Genomic DNA, 23,756 nt, shown 5'->3' with positions numbered 1-23,756 from the left:
GGTTCTTTTTCATCTCTTCTACTGTATCTTTCATTCCCATAAGTTCTGTGATTTGTTTTTTCAGACTTTCTATTTCTTCTTTTTGTTCATCCTATGCCTTCTTCATGTCCTCCCTCAATTTATTGATTTGGTTTTTGAAGAGGTTTTCCATTTCTGTTTGTATATTCAGAATTAGTTGTCTCAGCTCCTGTATCTCATTTGAGCTATTGGTTTGTTCCTTTGACTGAGCCATATCTTTAATTTTCCTGGTGTGATTTGTTATTTTTTGCTGGTGTCTGGGCATTTAATCAGATTTCCCTGAGTGTGGGACCCAGCAGGTTGAAAAACTTTCCTGTGAAGTCTCTGGGCTCTGTTTTTCTTATCCTGCCCAGTATGTGGTGCTTGTCTGTCTGCGGGTCCCACCAGCAAAAGATGTTGTGGCTCCTTTAACTTTGGAAGACTCTCACTGCTGGGTGTGTGGTGGAGACAGAGGAAAGGTTGTAGGTTGGTTTTAATGACTTCAAATTGTGAAGTCCTGGGATCTGAATTCCTTGAGAGAGGGTTCCACCTGAGTTGCATTTCACCCCTCCCATGGGGAAGGTTCAGGTGGTAGAGAGCCCTGAAAGCAGCCCACCTCTGTGTTTGGGGCAGTCGCAACCTGTGTAATCCCAGCGCTGAGCCCAGAGGCAACCAAACTTCCGCAGAAACAGCCACAGAAGGCTCTGTTTTGCCCCCTTTCCTCTTTTTCAGTTAGCCCAATAAGCGACTTCTGCCTTGATCAGTTTTGCCTGAGCTGAGGGCCTATTTTTAGTAGTCAGAAGTTGTTCATTAATGCCACTATTGGTGTTAGATTGGACTCAGTCTCTACTACTGTTGGAGACTCTTTCCTTTCCCTCTGGGAAGTCGCCTGTGGGGGAGGGGCGCCAGCCGCTTGGAGAACCACCGATCCGAGGCTCCCAGCCGGCCCGGGAAGCCGTGTGTGTGGAAGGGGCTCCAGTTGCCAGCCGCCGCGGCTTGGGAAACCACTGATCTGAGGCTCCCAGCTGGCCCGGGAAGCCGCATGTGTGGGAGGGGCTCCGGTCACTGGCCGCCGTGGCTTGTGGAACCGCTGATCTGAGGCTCCCAGCCGGCCCGGGAAGGAGGGAGGGAGGGGGGCCGGCCGTCAGCCGCCGTGGCCCGGGGAAGAACACACCGCTTGGGGACCTCACCGCAGCGGAGTCTCATAGCTGGTCCAGCCGTTCCAGACTGGGGTACACTGTGTGTCTGGTCTCTGTTGTGGCTCCGGGAGCTGTTCTGTACTGTTTCTAGTTATTTAGTAGTTGTTCCGGAGGAGGAACTAAGACGCACACACCTTACTAAGCCTCCATCTTCTCCTGGTTTTTTTTTTTTACTATACAATCTTATCTCCTTAAGATAAATTCCCAAAATTCAAATTTCTGAATCAAAGATGGACACATTCCTAAGGTTTTCGATGCATATTTAAAAACAGCTATCAATTAACAACTCTCCTACTAAAAGGGTGTCTGTTCCTTAAACTCCCACCAAAACATCACTGGTATATTCTTCTAGTTTTGATCATGCTTGCTTCTAAATGCTTAAGAATCACAAAATTCTTATACTTATTATGAGTAATATTCACTTGTGTACTTAAGGGTCAAGCACTGCCCTGGCTCTGATGATCCAAAGAAGGACACAAAGGCACCTGGTCTCAAAGACTTTCAGGAGAAAGGCAATACATACACACAAAGAAAAATAGAAGAAGCTTGTATTGGGAGTGGTAGCACGGGTGGGGGTTGGGGTGGGGGATGGTACACACATAATATCTGTAATATTTAATATATGTATATAATAACACACTTCTTCCAGCATCCTAGTTTTGAGATCATGATTTTGCAATGACACAACCATTAACAGCACTCCTTTATTGAATTCTTCTGAAATGTGAGTTGCCGTGCTAAATCATTATGTAATCTCACCGTATTTTTACAACATCCTCTGAGGCGAGTTTTATGCTTATTTCGAAGTCAAGGAAGCTGAGACACAGATTTAATTGACTTACCCAAGGCCATATACATCTGGTAAGCATCTGAGCCAAAAAGATCCATAGAATTCTGCCTTTGATTAGCATGAGGGAGCCTTTGGACTCAGATGATTTTGCAAATTGTCTCTAAGCTGTTCTAGCAGGAAATGAGAGAAATCGAAGCTCAGTGAAGATGCAGTTATGGTGAATTTGGTTTGGAGAAAAGCAAGCCTCCATAATCCAAGGCTTGAAAATGGCTCTGGAAAATTGGTCTGTGTGAGGCACAGTGATGCTGTTCAGAGGTTTGCTACTAAAGCAGGGTGAGTAGAGAATAGCTACTGGCTGTTCTTTCCCTCCTCTCATTTCAGACTATTTCAGAGTTTCTCAAACCTTGGTGCACTTAAGGACACATGCTATCCTGTTAAAATACAGATTCCCATAAGTACATTATAGTTTTATTCCCATTTTACAGATCAGGGAATGCAAGCATAGACGGTGGAAGTAACATGTCCTAGGCCACACAGCTAACATTGGCAGAGTTTGAATTCCAGTGCTGACCATCTGATAACACTTGATTGGTTCTCATAATTCTTATTTTACTGGTGAAGAGATACAGAGGAGGTCAATGTGTTGCCCAGGAGCTCCCAATTTATTAGTGGCATCAATGGATCAATAACCAGGGCCAGATGACTCCCTGCTCCAGCCTCTTTCTACAAGACTCTGCCGCTTCTAGACTGTTTTAGAAGAGGCTCTGGAGAGGGAGGGTTTCAGTTAATTAACGACACTGAATAGAAAGTGAGCTATGGTCCTCAGGGAACTCTGCACTATCATAAAAACTCCTGGCCTGCATGGTCAGGAAGCTGAGCCTCTCAGAGTGTTTCAGGGTTCCAGGTGTTAGGACATTCATGGCTCCAAGAATAGGTCCTGAGGCCCTACTCGGGTCTGGCCTCTGTTTGGGGGTTGAATGTTATGTTGCCCTCCAAACACTAGTTCTGATGCTCTTTACCAGTGTGCTAGTGACTTGGCTAGAGGCTGCTAAACTCACTGTGGGCTTCCAGGCCCCCTGGAATATCTCCCATCCATTCAGTGTGCAAAGGCTTGGTGCAGGTCTCCAGATTGCCATCGACAAGGTCAGCTCAGAGCCAGATCACCTGGGAAACTTCAGCTGGGCGTTTACTTACACCAACTCAACCTGCAGCACCAAGGAGTCCCTTACCATCTTCACCAAACAGGTCCAGAGAGAACAGATTTCTGCCCTGTTTGGACCAGCATGCCCAGAAGCAGCAGAGGTAGTGTATACAGTCTTCTAAAAATTTTGGCTGAGTTTCCACTGGAAGGACTGCTTTTAAAGATGTGAATAATCTCTTGACAATAATCTTATTATTATAATAACAATGTTAGGTCTTGGGTAACATTCGTTGAGATATAATTAGACCAGTTAAAACTTTCTTTAAAGAAATGTTTTGAGCCAATCATTTGTTATTTCATTCATTCTCTTCCTCCTTTTGTCGCTTGTTTGAACCTGCTGCTGTCAGGTATAGACTATTTACTCTAACACTGACAGCCACATGGCTCAGAAAATTTAAGAAGAAAACTAATGCTTGGTTTTATTTCCCTGGAGTATGTATAATCAGTTATTCAGTGATGGTGAAAGTAAATGGGAAAGAATTAAATACGACCAACTGTGAGGAACTATAGCAAGAAAATGAGGGAAATGAATGCCTTGCATTTGTTGGCTCACGGTATTCACTTTGCTGATGTCTTTGGTATCATATAATCTGAGAGGTGTTGACAGGAAGTCTGAATAGGAAAAGAGTATCACAGTTCTCACTCAAAAAGGCTGCCAAACTATCATTATTGGTACATTTTAGAGTAAAGTTAATTTGAGTCTCACTCTTTCCTTGAATTTCCTACTTAACACATTTCCAATTGTTCAAAGCCAACACATTCTTCATAAGCAAGCTCAATGCCACGGATCCTTTCTTCATCCCTCTATATCCCTCCCTCCCATCTCTAATTCTCAAATCAGAAGTAATTTCTTCTTTGAACTCCTATAAAGCTGTTGTCTATAAATCATAAAATATATTTAACTTGAGAGCTATTTTTATGAATTAGCTTCTGTAATAGACTGTAAGCTCTCTTAAGAACAAGGTCTCAACGGGACTGGATATAAAAACTCAGAAATGGACAGCACAATACTACCCAATTGTAATGCAATTATGTTAAAACACTGAATGAAGCTGCATGTGAGGTATAGGTTTTTTGTTTTTTGTTTTTTTTTCTTTCTATTATTGTTTTAATTCTTATTCTGTTGTCTTTTTATTTCTTTTTCTAAATCGATGCAAATGTACTAAGAAATGATGAATATGCAACTATGTGATGTTATTAAGAATTACTGATTGTACATGTAGAATGGAATGATTTCTAATTGTTTTGTTAATTCTTTTTTTAATTAATAAAAAAAGAATACTATGTTTTAAATTTACTTTGAAATGTTAGTGATCAATGAAAGCGAGGGGTAAGGTGTATGGTAGGTATAATCTTTTTTTTTTTCTTTCCTGTGTTCGTTTTATTTCTTTTTCTGAATTAATGCAAATGTTCTAAGAAATGATAAATATGCAACTAAGTGATGATATTGTGAATTACTGATTATGTATGTTGATGTTTTATTTTGTTTATTTTTTAATTAATAAATAAATTTAAAAAAAAAAAAAAAAGAACAAGGTCTCCAAAGTGCCTTCTAAAAAATAGCCTCCCAATGAAAAATGAATGAGAAATGAATATGGAAAGGATTAAAAAAGAGTAACTAAGAGAGTGAGTAGCAACTATAATTGTGGGCTCTGGAACCAGATTGCCTGAGTTCCAATCCTGGCTCCACTATTTGGTAACTATATGGTTTTGAGTATCCCCCATGTTTTCATCTATAAAATGGGGTAGTAATAATACCTATCTTAAAGAAATGTAAGAATTAAGACGAAATGTATAAACTCTTAGTAGAGAACTCAGCACTTAGCAAGCACTTAATAAATGCTCACTATTGCTCTCCTTGTGCCCTGAGATTTTGCACCCCTAAGTTGGATTCAAGATTTTATCAGCAATATTCCAAAAGAGGTCACATTATGACTCATAGTCTCACCAAATCCAAGGTTTATGCAGAGATCTTATAATCGGGTTTGAGTGTAGCATAAACTCAATTATGGAAATCATTCTTTTGATTTATTTCAAGGTTATTGGTTTGCTGGCCTCTCAGTGGAACATCCCCATGTTTGACTTTGTTGGACAAAAGGCAAAACTGGAGAACCACTTCTTGTATGACACCTGTGTGAAACTCCTGCCACCCATGCAGGAAATTGGTAATGTGCTTCAGAAAAGCCTCCAATATCTGGGCTGGAAACATATTGGTGTGTTTGGAGGCTATTCAGGGGCTTCCTCCTGGGAGGGAGTGGATGAGTTGTGGAGGGTTGTAGAAAATGAGATCAAACCACATTTTACCGTCACTGCCAGCATGAAATGCACCAACAGTGATCCGGTTCTCCTTCAAGAGAATCTTAGGAGCATGTCCTCAGTTGTCAGAGGTAAGTAGGAAAAAGAGTTTTCTCTTGCTTATGTTTGAAGGGTCAAATAGAAAATGCAGATTGTTTGAAAAAACTAGGAACTCTTCATTTTCCTATGAGTGTAAAAAAGCAGGAGGAAACTATACAAAATTAATGATATCTATGAGGAAGTTCCTTTTTCTCTCGACATTACCAACAGAAAATTGCTTTTTGATTAAAGTGAAATTCCAGATACATTAGTATTATGATTCAAAGAGTAAGTTCTGGAAGCATCCATACTGGGTCCTAGGCTTCACCAGTATTTCAGAGCATGGGCTCTGAAGACAGACAGACCTATGTTTGAATCTAGCCTCTGACACTTTCTAGCTGTGTGCTTCTGGGCAAGTGCTTTAACCTCTCTGTGCTTCAGATACCTTATCTGTAAAATGGAAACAGCCATCCTATCTACTTCATAGAACCATATTAAATAAGTTCACACCTGTAAAGTGCTTGTCACTTTACAGTGACAAGCTCAATGTCCAGATATAATAATTGATCAAAAATGTTAGCAATCATTGTTTTATGGTGCTTATAAGGTTTTACTTTCTAGCATGAATAAGATTTGACTCCTTTCTGTTCTTCAGATAAACTTAACTCTTTCTGGCTTTGGGACTTTGGAACTTATTGATCCCTTGAATTGAAGTATCATTTACAACCCAATCTCCCTCTACCCCACCCCGCCACCAGCACTCCTCCCGTGGGAGCTTCTTTTCATTCTTCCAAATACAGCCTACAGCTCACCCACTCAGAGAGACCTTCTCAGACTCCGTGATGCAGAAATGGCCCCTCCTCATTAGAATCTTAAATGATCTCTTTAATCTGTTCGCTTGTATACTGTCTGTCTGACCTGTCTGTCTGCCCGCTGGGATATCAGCTCCTGGAGGACAGGGACTCCTCTACTTTGCTAATTGCTCTATCCATGCCTAAAGCAGCATTTAGCACATGAACAGAACTTTGATAAATGGATTATAATTTACCTTATTTAAAAAATCAATCACTACTTTATTTGTGGAGGATCATCAAAAGCAAAGCATCTATGCAGATCCACAGAGAAAGAAAGTAGAATAGTGGTTGCCGGGGACTGGGAGGAGGGGAGATGGGGAGCGGCTGTTAATGGGTATGGGGTATCTTTGTGGGGTGATGAAAATATTCTTGATTGCACAACCTTGTGAAAATACTAAAACCACTGAACTGCACACTTTAAAATGGTGAATTTTCCATGTGAATTATATCTCAGTTTTAAAAACACAAAAATTAAAACAACAAAATTAAAATAAAAAAAGCGAAATGTCACTGCAAGAATGCTGACATGTTAGTGTTTGGGTAGGAAGAAAAGCGTGTGACCTTTTCCCCCATCCCAACTTGGAAGGCCTGAATATACCTGACTCCAGGTCTGCTGGGAGTGCCTCCTAACTAATATGTGGCTGCTGAGTCAAACAGCTAAAATTGTTTGATTTTTGAGCCAAACAAACTAAAGAAACTAGAGCAGAGAAATGGGGGTGGGGCGGGCACTGCAGTGAAGACTTTAGTTCTGTAGAGCAAACCTTCTCATGTGTACACTGCTGGCTTGGTTCAATAACTATATACTTTGGGAATCACTTAGGCATTGCTAATTCCTAAAGCACGCTCAAGGAAACAGTAAGTGGATGTCTCATTTGGAATGGATGCAGCCTAGACTGAAAACATGCATATATGTGCACATGTGTAGGCAAGCACGTGCGATTGGTTGACTCTGCTCCCCCCTCTTTTAGTTATCATCTTAATATGCAGCTCAGAGGATGCAAAAGTTATTCTGATGGCAGCAGAGAAGCTGGGACTAAACACAGGAGAATTTGTCTTCATCATTTTGCAGCAGTCTCAGGTAAGCGTTGATGACTACTCAGCAGTTCCAGCGGAAAAGGTAATGCCTGTGGAGCCCTTCCTGTGTGCCAGGATTGATTAACTCATTGAATAGTCGCTACAACTCTGTGAGGGAGGGGCTCTTGTTTCTTCATATTAAGATCAGGAGAACCCAAAGTTCTTTTGCACAGCCAGCAAGGGGTTGATCCCAGCCTCAAACCAGGCAGGTTCGCTCCAGGGCCTGGCCCTCTTCTCTCATATCAGTGAACACCTGCTGAGAAAGAACTTTCATTCTTACTGGGTAACCGGGACCTTCCCAAAGGATTCTCAAAGACAAGTGGCTCTCCCTTCCTTCCTTCCACAGTCACCCCTTGTGAACCTGTGGGAGCCCTAGCAAAAGCCTGGCCGGACCAATATGGTACAATGAGGTAGTTCTTGGGAAGCTTGGATCTGTGGGTAACTATAGGGTACATGTGCCTCCAGCAAGTGGTGAGGTATACATTATAACATGCAACGTTGCACTTGATACTCCCCACAGTTCTGTGAGGCAGATATTATGAGCATCCTATCTTACAGACGGAAAAATTGAGGCTTTGATCTTCACCCAAGATCTCAGAGCTCCCAAGAGGTACAACTAGCTTTCCAAACTGGGCCTGGTACTCCAGGGACTGAGCCTTCCACCCACACAGACAGCAATTACTGGGTGCCAGGGCCTGTGTGAGCTCTTGATGTGCTAAAACTCATTTGCGCTCATAATGACCCTATGGGGTAGATGCTTGTGTTATCCTTATTTTATAGATGAGGAAACTGTTATCCATGAGGCAAAATAACTTGTTCAAGGTCACGTAACCAGCATGAGGGAGAGCTAGATCTTAACCCAGGTTCAGCTGGCTTCTGTCTGTGCATTTGACCCCCACACAGCACTAGCAGGCCAACTCAAAAAAGCCCACTTGCATTTAGCTATGGACACACTGTATAATTTTCCCATCAGTTTTATCTCTCTGAAATGAGTTTATTTAACGTGGACATAAGAAGATGAAATGGGGCAAAAGGGATTAAAAATGTATAATGATGTTTTAGATTTCTTTTCTTTTTGTTTATAATGAAGTCTTTTAGATTGTCAAAGAGTGTTTCATATTTCTTTGGGTGGTCAGCTGGAATTTTAAATGTATGCTAAATGTTCCAGATCATCCTCCTACCTCCCTTTTTCGTTGTTGTCTACCTCCTTTTCTCTTTACTTTTACCCTCCCCTCCAACTTCAGATAGATGAGAAGAGGAGAGCATGGGCCAAATAATAGTATCAGCTGGAAGCCCTTTCAACCTCTTTGCCACTTTCTCCAAAATTCTTAATGATCAAAGTCTGATTGACTTGCAACAGTAAAGAGAATATAAAACTGAAACTACACCTCACAACAGCCATATAATTGAATTGCAGGCTGCTTTTAAAAGAACAGCATAAATCCATTCTATATATGTGCTTCCAATATAGGTTTAAGTGGAAAAAAAATCAAGCTGCAAAAAGAATGATAGTGACACCATTAGCGTAAACATATCCCCATGTGCATACACACATGCACACACACACGAACCTCTATACATGCCTATAACTCTTTGGTCACATCTCAGGATGGGATGGGATGGAGTGATAGGGAAACTGGGGAGGATTCAACTGTTTCCTGTACATACACACACTGCGTGGAAATTACTTTCCTGATAATTACAATATAGTGATGATAATAACAAAACACATAAGCTGCAAGCAGAAAAATGGAGACTCGACAGTTATGCATGTTTTAAGTTTTTACTACCCATTCTTAGAAGGTAAACGTTCTGTGTCTCAGCAGCCTGAAGTCCCAGATAAGTTTCTGTTATTTATTGGCTTCCTTCCCACCACGGATATACTAGCTAGAAAACAGGGCCCTGACACAGCAGGTCTTTAGTAATCATTGTGTTTCTTCGGGTGAGAGTGTAGTGATTAAAATTCAACATTGACTTAAATTCAGTTCCATTTCCCAGGTTATTTCATACAGAATGGCTACATTTATTTCATTACTTCTCAGGACAGTTTTTGGAAGGAGGCATTGACAAATCGGAAGGCAACACTCTTCCCCAAAGTCTACGAGTCAGTGTTTCTCATCACCCTCAGCTCCTACGGAGATGACTCTGGAGATGGAAGTTTCCAGAAAGAAGTCTACCAAAGGCTGAGGGGGCCACCCTTTCACAGCTCCATCTCCTCCGAGGAGCAGGTCTGATGTGGCGTCTTCCTGTCCCTTCAGTCTCCCCTTCTTTAAGGATGAAATATTTGTGTTTGGCTTTTGCTTTTCTCTCTTTTCTTCCCTCTCTTTTCCTTTCCCTACCCAGACAGACAGACACACACATACAGTTCCCCCATCTTCCACAGCCCAAAAGAAGTAGCACTTTGGTGCTCTCTTGTGAGCTCTGTACCCCAGAACCACAGGAGGCACAGGGATTCCTAAATGAAAGGCTGTGTGGCCGTTAGAATCAGAGAGCTGGGCTCCCACCCTCGTTCTGCTATTTATTAACTGTGGTACTTGGAGTGAATTGCTTAACCTCTCCACACTTCAGTCTATTCATCTGTAAAATGGGTCTGATAATGGGTTCTTCCTCCCAAATTATGGTTTTTAGTATCTATCAGAGCAGAGACTAGTGTGTTCAGACATGACAGTTTCTTTTCCTAGGAGGACACCAGGATGAAGATTAGAACAGAGGGACCAGGGAGGTGGACTAGGACAGGCCCAGGCAAGCAGATGGGATGCAGAAAACAAACAGTCAGGAAAGAGATTAGCAGCCAGTGGGGATCTGAATATGTGTGCAATGATGAGGCAAACATCTGGCTCCTGTAGAAAATTTTGTATGGAGAGATCATTGGCCAGAGCTGGAGTTACTTCCAGTGAGGAGCAAAGCCAAGCCTAAAGGTGATGACAAGGACTTCAGTTAGGAATGAGGGGGCAACTGTGGATGCCAAGACACAAGACAAGGTGGTTAATCAATGCATATTTGGGGAACCATTTACTAAGTGTCAGTTCATTTAACTAGCTGTCATATTGAACCATCCTCGTACTCACTGCGAGAGGTGGTTTAGTCCCCATTTCGTAAAGGAAGAAGCTGAGTTTCAGAGAGGTAATGGAACTTACCTAGGGATCTCATAGCCAGAAGTGGCAGGGCCAGGATTTGAACCAGTCTGCCTGACTCCAACATCATCGCTCTTTCCCTTAAATCGTTCCACCATCAGACTGTGGCCTCAAGGGCTGTTACTGACCATGTGATCTAATTGGGAAAACAAGACAGAAAGCTTGAGGAATTCAGGCCCTGGCACGTGCTAAGTTACACAGTAAGGGGAAGGAGAGTGTTCTCAACCAAGCAATGGGAGGATGTGGGCCTTTCCCAACCCCAGATTTTGCTCTCCTTTTTGAAGGTGAGTCCCTACTCCGCCTACCTTCACGATGCAGTCCTACTCTATGCTCAGACTGTGAAGTTGATGATCAAGGCTGGAAGTGATTTCCGGGATGGGCGGCAGCTGGTTAGTGCTCTGAAAGCTTCCAATCACACTGCACTGCAGGGTAAGGGCTTTGGTTGCTCGTAGGTTTCCTGAACTCAGGGCCGTTGCTCTAAGATCATGGTTTTTGAGATGTTGGACATGTGATTAAAGACCTCTTCAAGGCCTGCCTTCCACTGAACTAAAGAATCCACCTTTTTCATGGAGATTCTGGTCCACTGTAAGGGATGAATGAGGTTGCAACTCCCAGCTGCCACAGTGGATTTTGCCTGTCTGCCCAGAAATCTGTGTAGGTCAAGTGGAAAGGCCTGTAGTGGTGCTTGGGCCCAACAAGCATGGGCCTGAGTCCCAACTCTGCTTCGTCCTGGCTCTGGAAACTCAGGGAGTATGCCTCCAAAGCTCTGCTCGCTAGGAGCTAATGATGGTACCTCCTTTGCAGTTAACTGAGACTAGACCTGTGGAATCTCCATGACCACCGTGCCAGGCACACAGTAGGTACTTCATAGATGGTAGTTTTGCATCACATTCCCAATGGGAAGAAATTAGAACTAAGTCCTTTGTCAGACCGTGTGTCCTATTTGGGGTCTGGGCAAGCTGTACTTTACTTCTCTCGAGGGCTCTGACTTGTTCCTTTGTGGGAGGAATTTAACACAAGGAACAAAGCAGGAACAAAGAATAGTCTGGACCAGAAATAAGCACCTGGCCATGGCCTCTGTATAAAGCAAAACCAGGTGAGAAGGACTTGTTCTGAGAACAAAGCTCAAAAACGTGTGCCCCTGGGGCCTGGCAGCACTGAAGGATAGGGCGGGCCAAGAGGTAGACGGGCTGGTGGGGCCTAGGAACCCCTCCTGGAGGGAACAGCTGCTCCTCAGCTCCAGCCAACTGCTGGATTCCTGTTGTCAGATCTGACTATCGGAGGGAAGGAAACATAAATCTGGGATTTCATGGGAAATTAATTTTTTTCTTTTAAATGCTGCGTGGGCCTCCCCAGCACAGGCCTAACAAAACACATCTGCCTACTTGATGTGACCCTTGAGTCCCACCAGGTACTGCCTCTGAACGACCTTCTCCCTCCTTGACCTTTAAATTCCCTGAAATGGCAGAAACCTCACGTCTGGCTTTTGATGGCTATTTTGGCAGGGGTCGGGGGGAATATTCTACTTATTTGAGTCAGCAGGTTGGCATCTGAAGCCCATGAGTTCCTGTCTGTCCACCTTTCCTTGTCCAACTCTCTTTCCAGGAATCACTGGCCCGGTATTTGTCGACTCCCAGGGAGAAAGGCACATGGATTACTCGGTCTATGCCTTACGGAAGTCTGGGAATGGGTCTTCTTTTCTTCCTTTTCTTCGTTATGACAGCTATCAGAAAGAAATCAGGTACCTGCAGGACGTTTCTGCGAGTCTCAGTTACACTGTGGAAGAGACCGGGGGTTGAGGAAGGAGGTCCTGCTGGGTGGTGAGGGGATACCTCCCGGCCAGATGGGGTCCAGTTTCTAGATTCTGCTAAGTTGTCCCCTGAACTCATGATGCTCGCATTTGGTCTTCGCGGCCATCTTGCCCTTGATTGTGGGTGTGGCTTGACCCCTTCAGATTTAGTTCAAAGTGCTTCCTAACTGCAACTCTACAGGGGCCTCGGCCTTCTGTGATGTTCCAGCCTGGTAATCCCTGCTGGTTGTTTCATAACCCTTGGTGGAGAGGCCCTGAGTCCAGAGTGGGTGATGGAGCATAGCATCCCCCAAAAGCTGGCAGTCAGCAAACCTGGCTCATTCAAAGAGCCTGGCATCAAAACAGACAGGATTGGTGCATACCAGGACCTGTTTGCTTGCCCTGGGCTCCCAATAACCAGCAATCCCTGGGAAAGTCAGTTTTTGTTCTCTCAGCTATAAATTAATAAGAAAACTGAAAGGAAATCTAGAACTTAATTCAATTTCTACTTGTCCCCAATTCTACCACCCCAATTCAAATAGAATTTAAGACTTTAACCCTTGCAGAATTTTAATGTACCATAATGGGTCAGCCCAGGGAACAAAATAACCAGGGCAAATAGGTCTTCAGTATTGTAGGGACAGGTCTACTCCATGCAGGGGGAGTGTTTTGGTCTGTGAAATATCAAGGTGTTATATAACAAAGTTTGTCTGCATAAACATGGGTGGAAATCCCAGCCACGTCGGAGAATTGGTACCTCATCTTTGAAACTGAAAGAGATATTATTTAAATCAAAAGATTGAGTCAGGTATTCTAGCCAGCAAAAAGACAGTATTCTTCCATGAAGTAGATAAGTAGATTACTTGAAGGCTGGATTTGAAAGCTCCAAGTGAGAGGAGAAAATTGTATGTGTCAGCAGAAATTTGAATCAAGAAACCAAGGCCTGTTTTTTTTTTTTTTTTTTTTTTTACAAATTACATGTGTTTCAGCTGTCCCTGCCACACCTGAAGTAGAGATGACTAGAATAAATTGAATGGGCTCTGACCTTGAACTGAACTTGTCCACTGAACTCATGATGCTCAAATTTGGCCTTTAAGGTCATATTGCTCTTGATTGTGGTTGTGTCTTTTTAATCTTTGTCTTTTTTTTTAAAGGCCCATAGGGAATTTCTCCAATATTACTTGGTCCTTTGGGTCTCTTCCTGCAAACAGACCTGGCTGTGGATTTTATAATGAGCTCTGTGAAACGGAGCCTGCTTTTACAGGCAAGTATGGCTGTTTGAAGACGGTAGGACAGGATACTGTAGGGCAGGGATTCTCAGCAGCACTACTGATATTTAGGGCTATTTGATTCTTTGTTTGGTGAGGGGTTTTGTCCTGTGGTGTGTAAGATGTTTAGCTGCATCCCTGGCCTCTGCTCCATACATATCAGTAGCATCTCTCTAGTTGTAACAACCAAAAGTCTCTCCAGATGTTGTCAAAGTCCTCTATGGGGCAAAACTACCTCCCTCTCCTATTGAGAACTCTAGGGAAGCCTGGCTCGGGAACCTCGTTTCTAGAGAGACAGAGTCAGGACACAGGAGTGCTGCCAAATTTTAGGCCCCCAGGCCCTGGAATTAGATGGCTCATGCCTAGAGAACAACCCTAGGGACAGCACATAGCAGATGTTTGATGAAAGGTGGTGGTGGTATTAGAAGTCATCATTATTATTTCTCCACCATGGAAGGTTGCATGGGAGCCAGAGAGGTGGTCATGAAAGTATCTTTAGAAGAGATGAAGTATCAGTGGGCACAGTGTGTCCTAACCCGGTCCCACACTGAGCAGCCTTTGGAACATCTGCTCAGCAGGGCAAGGCAGGGATGTATGACTCCTGCTCTTGGGCAGGTCGAGTAATTCTTTGTCTCTACCTGACAGGTGTACCTGCTGTGGTTATCATGCTGACGCTCCTGATTACCATCTCGGTTGCTGCCACTATAGGCCTGATTTTAAGGATGCAGAAGGGAAAACTGCAGAGGCAAAATAAAGACATCTGGTGGCAAATTGATCACGACGACATCACCATTCTGCCCCAGAACAAGGTGAGGCCACACATAACTGAGACCTCTATTTCCCTGCGTGCTGTTGTCAATTCATGGAAGGGACCTCACTTGGGGGTTCATGGAAGTAGGGGGCTGATTCATGTATCAATTGAGCACTTAACGAAGAGTCTTGAAACCTGAGTTCTGGTTCTAGGCCTGCCACTTACTTGCTGAATCTCTCTGCGAACATCATTTCACCTCTCTCAGTCTCTGAATACATAAAAATTCCTAGACAGTATCTAAAGGTCCTGTCAGTTAGTGGGTGTCACAATCTATATCTCCTGCTTAAATGTTAAGACTGTCTCCCAGGAGTATTTATTTATTTTCAAAACCACAATAACTCCTTTAATGCCCTGATGACTAGTATGATAAGGTTCATTTGCTCAACAAACATCTGTTGAACTTCTACTGTAGCCCAAACATAGTGCCAGGCATGCAGCCACAGATGAGATGCCTTCAGAAAGAGGCAAATGCTCAAAGAGGGGCCCACAAACTGAGATGGAATATTTGCAGGTGGAGGGAATAAATGCTTGGCTTCAGGAAGGCTTCAGAGAAGAAGTTACATTTGAGAGGAGTAGGTCTGCTATGTGGTGAAAAGGAGAGAAGTAATACAGGATATGCCAGGATGTGGGGTGCTCAGGGGTGGGAGCTGGGGCTGGGAAGCTTGGCAGGTACCAGGTCAGGAAGATGTTGAGAGGCTAAGTCCAGGAGATTGGGATGCATTGGTAAATCATTTTCAAATGTCCTCTGGATTCTGGGACTTTCTGCATCAGTGTTGGGGTGAAGGATTTATGGAGGATGGGATTGGGGACTGAGGTAGGGAGAAGACTGAGCCTTTCTTTTCCCTCATCCAGCAAAGCAGCTCTGCTTTGATCTATCTGGTTTCTACATGAAGGTTCCATGTAAGATTCCTTTCCAAAAACAGGGCTTCTCTGCTTTAAAGATGTTCTCTAGGTGTTGGGAAGGAACTGAGTACTTTAAACAGAGAGATAACATGGTTAGATGTTCATTTATGAAAATGACTCTGGCCCAAGGTCACACAGTTCATTGTCATAGCCAGAACTTGAAAATCTGAGCAGTCTAACTGCAGATCCTGCCCTCTTAAACACTATACTCTACTGTCCTTTGTGGCATAGATGCAAAGTGTGGTGTACACGTAGCAGTTAGCAGCTCACTCTCTGGTTTCAGGGAGATCAGGATTCAAGTTGCAGCTCTCTCATTTGTTAACGGTGATCTTGACACTCATTTTTCTCATCTATAAAATGCACAGTCCTTTCCATCCTTGACCATGCTACTGAGAGCAAATGAACTGTGTCCTTTCTTACAGCCATCGCAGAGAGGCATTCTTGGGTCAAGAGAGGACAACAGCAATGCGTCGAGTGTGATGATTTCTGGAGACCTCAGCTCCTTTATCAAGAGCCAGTCAGGGGAAGACCTCTATTACACCCCACTGGGGTTTTACCAGGTACTTGTGATGGCAGGATGGCTGGATGTAGGGCTTAGTGTGTGCTTCTGTCCTGTTCTCTGCCTATCATTTCTGTCGGGCAGGGCATTCTGAATAGGGGGACATTCTCCAAGCAAAAGTCAAGTTGTTTTGTATATACGTCATATTATACAATTAAAAAAAGTCAAGTTGGTCCTGTGACTCTAGACTGGTGCTTCTCCCACCATAATGATTCCCACATACGAATCATCTAGGGATCTTGCTAAGATATAGATTCTGTTTCAGTAGGTCCAGGATGGGGTCTGAGATTGTGCATTTGTGATAAACTCCCAGGTGATTCCTATCCTGCTGGCCCATGCCCATGTCTTGTATAGCAAGTCTTCTGGCCCAGACTCAGCTCTGCCTAATAGAACTTTCTATAAATATGGAAAGGTTCTGCATCTGCACTGTCCTCACTGGCAGCCACTAGCCACATGTGGATAATGAGTGTGACTGAGGAACTGGAGTGTAAATTTTATTTAATTTTAATAAATTTACAAAGCCCCATGTGGCTAGTGGCTGCGCTGTTGGACAGTACAGGGTGGGCATGAATTATTTCATCCTTGGTACGTTAGCATACCAAGGATTCGTGGTACTAGTGCTTCTGCTGTGTAAACGGTGGCAGCTACTGAAGCCTGGAGCTTGATCCCTGCCTTTCCTTGCTTATTCTCCATCCCACACCCTGGGCCTCCCATACCAGGATTTAGCATCCTTCAGAAGTTCAAGTCCCCTGGGAGAAAATTACGTAAAGAAGGAAAAAAATCTGTATTTTACTGTTTAAAATTGAGATCCCTGAGAGTGGGGCAGAGAGCTCTAGCAAGGGAAGAATTGTTCATTGCTCTAAAGTGGACTTAGCAAAGATCAGAACCAAATTATCCCTGTGCAAACAGTACTTATTTTTCCTAAAGGTCTACTTGCTTGAGTTTCCAAACTACAAAAAACTCTTGGGATATAACCAAATATAAGGATCACTGTTTATATAAAACTGTATGTTGTGATCCACTGCCATTTAGAGAAGGAGGCCATGCATACGCCATGCCCACCACTGCCTGATGGATCATCCCCAAAGGTGTTTCCCCTCCCTCCCTCAAACATTGTCACTGGTTCCCGCACTTCTGCTGCCTGCAGGACCATGTTCAGACTCTTTAACAAGGGGCCCAAGACTTTCTACCACCTAGCCTCAACCTCCTTTTAGGACCTTTTTTGTTTTTTTGCTTCTGGAATAAATCCTGTGCTTATCAAATTGGTCTTCTGATTATACCATGTGTATATCACCTTCTGACAAGGCTGTGCCTGCTCTTTCTTCCTCCACCCCATCTGGAACCTTCTTTCCCTTCAGATGTCAGCTTGATCCCTTCTTCCAAGAAGCTTTCATCATCCCCTTGTAGTCCTGCATCTGGTGTCATTCATCCCACACTTGCCCAGCAGCAGATGGGTTGATATTTAACATGTACTGATGTTTACCTTCCCTTGTGTACAGATTCTATGTTCAACTCAGCTCTTCCCACACTGTTGTGTGTTTTGTGGTGATTGATAAAGTCACTCTCTAAAAGCAGAGAGAGTCAATAGATAATAACACGAAGAGATGCCATTTATTAAAAATGTAATATGTGCCAGGCTTGGAATGAACAGTGCTACATATTTTAAGTCATATAATCCTCAAAACCTTCCTATGACATAGGCATTATTTTTAATCCTCATTTTGTGGTGAGGAAATGGAGGTTTGGAAATGTTATATTACTTGCTTGAGGTTACACAGGTAATGAGTGGAGGAGCTGGGCTCTGAACCAGGCATCTGTCTCCAGACTTAATCTGTGTCCTCAACTCTGTATTTCCTCCAAATGATATTGGAGCATTACTGTATAGAATAGAAAGAGTATAATCTTGGAGTCAGATGTTCAAATTCTGGCTGTACTATCTACAAATGTGTGACCTTGGATAAGTTACCTGATCTCAGTGATCCCATCTGCAGATGAGCTCATCAACCCACCTTGCAGGGCTATGATGCTCATTAAATGAGATCTTACATGGTAAGCATCCAGCACAGTGTCTGAGCACAGCACAGGGTCAACCACAGGGGTTGGTTTGGGAAGGAAGGCATTTGAGAAGTCCTCTCAAAAGTGGATTTCTTGCTAGTCTTCCTACTGCCCTTTCCATCCCTTTCTGGGTGACGCTTTCTTTGGATTGTCCTTGGTTAAGAACATTCCACTTGATCTCTGGTTCCAGGGAAGCCATGTGGCCATTCGCTATGTTGGCGACCAAGCAGAAGCCTGGGTTAGGAAGCCGTCTGTGCTACAGGAAATCCAGCTGGTAAGGCCCCTACCCTCTTGGGGAAGAGAAAAAGCAGTGCTCCCTCTGCCCCTGCCTGCCCTTCTCTTCCAGCTTCCTGTTTCCACCCAGGGAGGTATGGCTCCTGCCCCAAAGGAGCCACACTGGGAAGTCACTTCCCCTAAGTTGGTGCCTCCGAATCCTTTGCATCCCCACCAACAGCTCAGGCTTTGGACCTCAGACCCTCTGGCCTGAATCGGGCACTGGAGTGAAGACTGGGTTCTTCTCGTAATTCTTCTTGGCCTTAATTCTGTCCCTCAGTCTTCTGTGTCTGTGCTGGCCGCTCACTTACTGTCAACCTGGTCCTTGCAGGGAGTTGGAATTGTGGAGTCCGACTTCTTGTTCCACATCTATGATCTGCCAAGCCCCCGACACAGGCATCAGCAGCCATAAATAAATACAGGGACACGGAGCTGGGTCCACTTGGTTTGTTAATCCCCTTACTTAAGGGTGACTTCAATCGTTCCTCTGGCTTATTTGCTGGAGGTAGACTGCCTGGGTTTACATCTCAGCTCTGCCACCTAAAAGTGATATGATCTTACTTTACCTTTGGACCATCCGTTTCCTCATCTATAAAATGAAAGCAATAATAGTTTTTATCACACAGAGCAATTTGTCAGAATTCAGTGAGAGAAATTATGTAAAGCACATAGCATAGACCCCAGCGTGGGAGATGCACTCTATAAACCTGATCTATCACTGCCATTATTATTTTCAGGTGTGTGAGTTAAGGCACGAAAACATTGTTCCTTTCTTTGGTATTTGCACAGAACCACCCATCTGCATTATCACCCAGTATTGCAAAAAAGGAAGTCTTAAGGTAAGCAAAGTAGCAAATCTGACCTCAGATTTGATTAGCAACAACTAAAAAGGAACCTTATCAATGCTTTCACCTCTTCAACTCTGGGTTCCTCTCTAGTCTGATTCCAAGATCTGGATTATTTTGTTGAACCATCTTTATGGGATCAAATTAGCAGTCACGTTGTCCGGTGTCTTTTTCCTTTGTTTGGGATTGAAACTGTCTGAGTTTGGTTCCATCTCCTAAAATGACACAATTACTCCTAAATTGCATTCGTGGGCCCATTGTATACACAACATATGGCGATCAGTTTGTGTTAGGAGTAAGGGAGTGGAAACGCAAGACTGCACCTTTTCTCAGTCTCGAGTCAATTAAGGGTACAGTGATCCTGGTTAGATTTCTGGTTGCTAGATTTAGAGTGTTCAGCCTCGGGTTGTATTAGTTCTGGCCAAAAATATCTGATGGATCAGTGTCAAATCCATTCAATCTATGAAGTGCGCAGTGCTTCAGGTTAAGTCACTAATAATATTTTGAATAATTATGTTTTTCAGGATGTCTTGAGGAACTCAGATATTGAAATGGACTGGATATTCAAACTATCATTTGCGTATGATATAGTCAATGTGAGTATAATATAATCTTATTTAATGAACAAATACCATAGAGTTTTTTTAATTGGATTAGTAGTTCCTCTGAAAATTTTGGCCTGCCTCAAAATCTTCTCTACAAAGTGATTCTAACTCTAAAATCTATCACTTCAGTCAGATTCGCCCAACTTTTCTCCCTCCCCAGTTTCAAGTAAATATGGAAAGAAAAAATTATTTTACCCAAAAGTTGGATGCTGGGCTTACCCAATCGGAAAAGAGTAAAATGTAAAATGTTTACATTTTAGGGGATTTTTATTCCAAAGAGAATTATGATTATTCTCATGATTAGACCATGAAGTGAGCTAGGGAAAGTGACTACTGAGACCTCTTCCTAATTCCTAATCCCTTTTCCCAGAAAATGGAGATTAGTGCCACAGTAACCACAAAGCGCCGACCTCAGAGGTGGACACTGAATGATCCAAGAAAGTGTATAAGCAGGCAGAACTTGACTTTGGGCAAAGGGGGCTGAGGTCGCTGCTAAGAAGATAACAACAACAATAGCTAAAATATACTTAGTGCTTACTTTGGGCCAGGTGCTTCCTAGCACTTTGCATATTATAATTTATTTAATTCTCACAAGAAAATATGAGATAGATCTATGAATGTTCCCGTGTCACAGATGGGAAAATGAGCACAGAAAGTTTACCCAACTTACCCAAAGTCTCATAGCTACTGAGTGGTGGAGCCAGGATTCAAACCTAGGTAGTTTCGAATCCTACACCCTTAACCACTAGGTAAGAAATAAGAAGCCCTTTAGTAGTAGGAACTAAAGATTGCTCTCATCTTTTGCAGCAGGCAGAACTCAGTCTAATATCTAGAAGCCCTTCAGCAACTGAGAAGGGCAGTTCAGAGAGATGTGGCGTGAGGTCCCTTCTTGCCTCTAGTCATATAGCCAGAGGGCATGCTGAGAGGTGGTAGCTAGACCAGCAAGCCCAAGAGGACTCATTGTCTCAAAGGGTCATCATCCAGCTGTGCAGCTGGAGGAGACAGGAGTGAAGTTGAGGAGATGAGCTGTGGTGTTGGATCTTGTCTGTATGGATCAGCATCCTGAGGCTGCTCTCTCAACTTGGGCTAAAATCCAGGAGCTCTTCCTAAGTTTGCTGTATGTGCTTTTACTGCCAGAGGGGACTAAGCCAATGACCTGGTAGGAGGCCTGTCAGTCTGACACATGGGCAGCAGGGCTAGAGCTAGTCATCATCTTTGTCAATTGACAGTCCATCCACAAATGAGTGCTGAGAAACTCCTGTGGGGAAGGCTCTGCTTGGGCATAGTCAGGGGTACAAGGGTGAAACATGAGACCTGCTTCCTGAAGTACTGGCACCTCATCCTTGGAGTACTGGGCCACTGTCTCACTGAGGGACTTTGGCAGGCCATTTCTTCTCTGTGGACCTCAGCCTCCATCTGGGTGTAATGAATGAGGTTGACCTGGTTAACTTTGAAGGGCTTTTCTTCTTCAAGGATTTTATTGCTTTTGTTTCTAAGGACTGAGTCTTAATGGCCTTGTGAAACTTTGATTTCCTGGGCTTTAATGGGGAGCCAGCATATTGTTACCAAGAAAGGTAGACAAACAGAAACCTCTCATGGTTGGGTCTCCATGGGCAACCCTGGACTACCACTGTCATTATTTCAGTAAAACTTTATTGAGCATCTGTTTAGGGCTTAAAATACCATGGGTACTTTGGTAGGAAAACAGAGACTTCTTTCTGCTTTGAATGGCTTTAAATCTAGCTAGAGGGAACAATAAAGCAACCATCAAGATGTGTACATATACAATTTTTAAGTGACAGTGGAATGGTTGTAAAATGGAAGGATCCACTGTAGCCTCCTTTCCTACTGCGGGACTCTTCTCTCCTTTCTCAATCTATAAAACCCAGGGAAGTACTCTAGAACTCCAATTATCTGTGTCCTGCCTCAATCAAAATAGTTAATATCATGTATATTGGATGTGAAAAGCAAGCTACTAAATAAATGATCACCAAGGTGAGAATGACTAAAAGAGTTAGTGTTTTCAGTGTTGGTAGTTGGCTTTCAAGAGGTATTAACCCAAAGTTTTCTCTGGAGAATATGGGGTGGGTGGGAGTGGTAACTTGAAGGGAGTAATCTTACCTACTCTAGGTCACTGAATCTACCCCCTACTCCAATGCCTGAAAAACAGAGGATGGCTTGACACCTTGCTTTGGAAGGATCTCTGCCTCCTGAAACGTAGTGTGCACATTATGAATCATGTAAAGAAGTCACTGATGACAGGATGGGCTAGTCCAAGGCAGAAGGACATTTAAGTTCTTCAAGGCCAAATTATTCTGCTCACATATTATTTGGAAGGGGAACAAGAATAATAGGAAAAGGCAGAATAAATAAGGTAAAGAATGTTCACTGGCCACTCTTCAGTCTTTCAGAGCTTTGCCATGGGTGACTTTGACATGAACCCAGGTGCTGGCTCTCACTCTGAGTCAGATGGTGCTTCTGACCATCATGTACCAATCATAAAAACAAGTCCTCCCCATACATCTATTTGACCAGCACCTCCTCTATACCAGAGAGGTTCTGAGATAACTCTGACATCTCAAGCCAATGGACATGTTGATGGAGGACTTAATTTGGGTTGGCTTCCATTCTGGATGTGGAGAGCCCAGAAGAATGAGGCTCACTGTCCTATCCCTAAGCAGCTCGATACACTGAGCTCAGCCTGGGAAGAAGCTTTGGAGTGTATAATACCAACTTCCTCTTGAGTTAGGGATGGGACTCATTTTTAAGGAAGAGAAGTTTTGATGGATTAAAAGGATGAAGAGCAGGTTGGCATAGAAGCTGTCTTGGGGGTTTGAACCCTGGCTCTGCCACTTGCCACCAGATGACCTTAGATATGTTGCTTACCTAACCTAACCTAACCTCAGTTTCCCTACATACAAAATAAAAATAATGGTAGTACCCACCTCACAGGGTTATTGTGAGGCGCCTTCTGCATAGCTGGTGCTCAATAAATGTTAGTAACATAGCAATAGTATTACTTCTGCCACAGATAACTCCATTGCTAGTACTGAAACACCTGATTTTCTTATTAATTCCCCTAGCAATCCTATGGCATAGGTTTTTTCTCTATAATATGGTAGCTCCCAGCCACATGTGGCTATTGAGCCTCGTCCAAATTGAGATGTACTGTGAGGATAAAATTCATACTGGATTTCAAAGCCTTGGTAAAAACAGAAGAATGGAAAATTATACCATTAATATTTAAAAAATATTTCTTACATGTTGAAATAAGATTTTGATATATTGGGTTAAATATAATAAATTCAACTAAGTTCACTTTTTAATGTGGCTACTGGAAAATTTCAAATGACACCTAGGACTTGTGTTATGTTTCTATTGCACAGTATTATTAATAGAGTCTCATACTTAAGTGCCTGTAATCTGCCTGGTGACCCTGTTGATAGTGGATGGTATACCAATCCGGAACTGTTCGGAGGTATTACATCCAAAGCTGTTAGGTAATCTGCCCCCAGGGCACATGGCTGGTTGGTGCTGGAGTTGGATTTAGAACCAATAGTCTGAATCCCAAGTTAGCACTTGAAACTTTAAAACAAAAATGGGATCTAGAAGACCCTTGAGAGAGGCATTGACATTTTCAGTCTTGCTCAGAAACCTCTTGGGTAGAAGCAGGCGTGATGGAAACCCAGGTAAGAGGGATCGCTGACAGCTCGGTACCCTGTGAAACCCTGAGGCTCTCAGTTCTCTACCGACTCCCACAATATTTTGAGAAGAAAAGATTCAGATTCAATTTAGACAAAGTCTCAATGTCAGCACTTTAAGTCCAAGAAGCTGGTGTTAGATAAATAGTGGTTAAGTGTCTTTTCACCAAAGCCATTGAGGAAGGAAGAAAAACACCCAGGAAAACAGCTGGGCCCCGGAGCTCTCTGCACAATCACGGTTCACTTCTGAAAAGCGTCTTCTTAACCTTCATTTCACCACTTCCTGGTCTGCCTTTGGAAATTTCAGAGACATACAAACATCCTTCTTTCCAATCTTGTTTCCAAATATGATAGTTCTCATTTG

The 23,756-nt window shown here is 43.2% G+C and overlaps 1 protein-coding gene across 1 annotated transcript in view; it reads left to right on the top strand.

The window, feature by feature from the left end:
* Positions 1-2,904: 2,904 nt before the first annotated feature.
* Positions 2,905-23,756, top strand: part of LOC143653426 (guanylate cyclase 2G-like) — a 36,961-nt gene continuing 16,109 nt past the window's right edge. Inside the window, exons 1-12 of the mRNA XM_077124463.1 lie at positions 2,905-3,288; positions 5,226-5,574; positions 7,344-7,453; positions 9,492-9,677; positions 10,868-11,012; positions 12,189-12,324; positions 13,527-13,648; positions 14,286-14,449; positions 15,777-15,914; positions 18,159-18,242; positions 18,979-19,080; positions 19,611-19,682. Of these exons, the coding sequence (XP_076980578.1) occupies positions 2,905-3,288; positions 5,226-5,574; positions 7,344-7,453; positions 9,492-9,677; positions 10,868-11,012; positions 12,189-12,324; positions 13,527-13,648; positions 14,286-14,449; positions 15,777-15,914; positions 18,159-18,242; positions 18,979-19,080; positions 19,611-19,682 (1,992 nt within the window). The remainder of the gene's footprint in view (positions 3,289-5,225; positions 5,575-7,343; positions 7,454-9,491; positions 9,678-10,867; positions 11,013-12,188; positions 12,325-13,526; positions 13,649-14,285; positions 14,450-15,776; positions 15,915-18,158; positions 18,243-18,978; positions 19,081-19,610; positions 19,683-23,756) is intronic.

The sequence above is a fragment of the Tamandua tetradactyla genome, chromosome 13 (assembly GCF_023851605.1).
Source record: "Tamandua tetradactyla isolate mTamTet1 chromosome 13, mTamTet1.pri, whole genome shotgun sequence".
In the NCBI taxonomy this organism is placed as follows: Eukaryota; Metazoa; Chordata; class Mammalia; order Pilosa; family Myrmecophagidae; genus Tamandua; species Tamandua tetradactyla.
The sequence above is the reverse complement of the archived record's forward strand: the minus strand, read 5'-3'. Positions and strand labels throughout refer to the sequence as shown.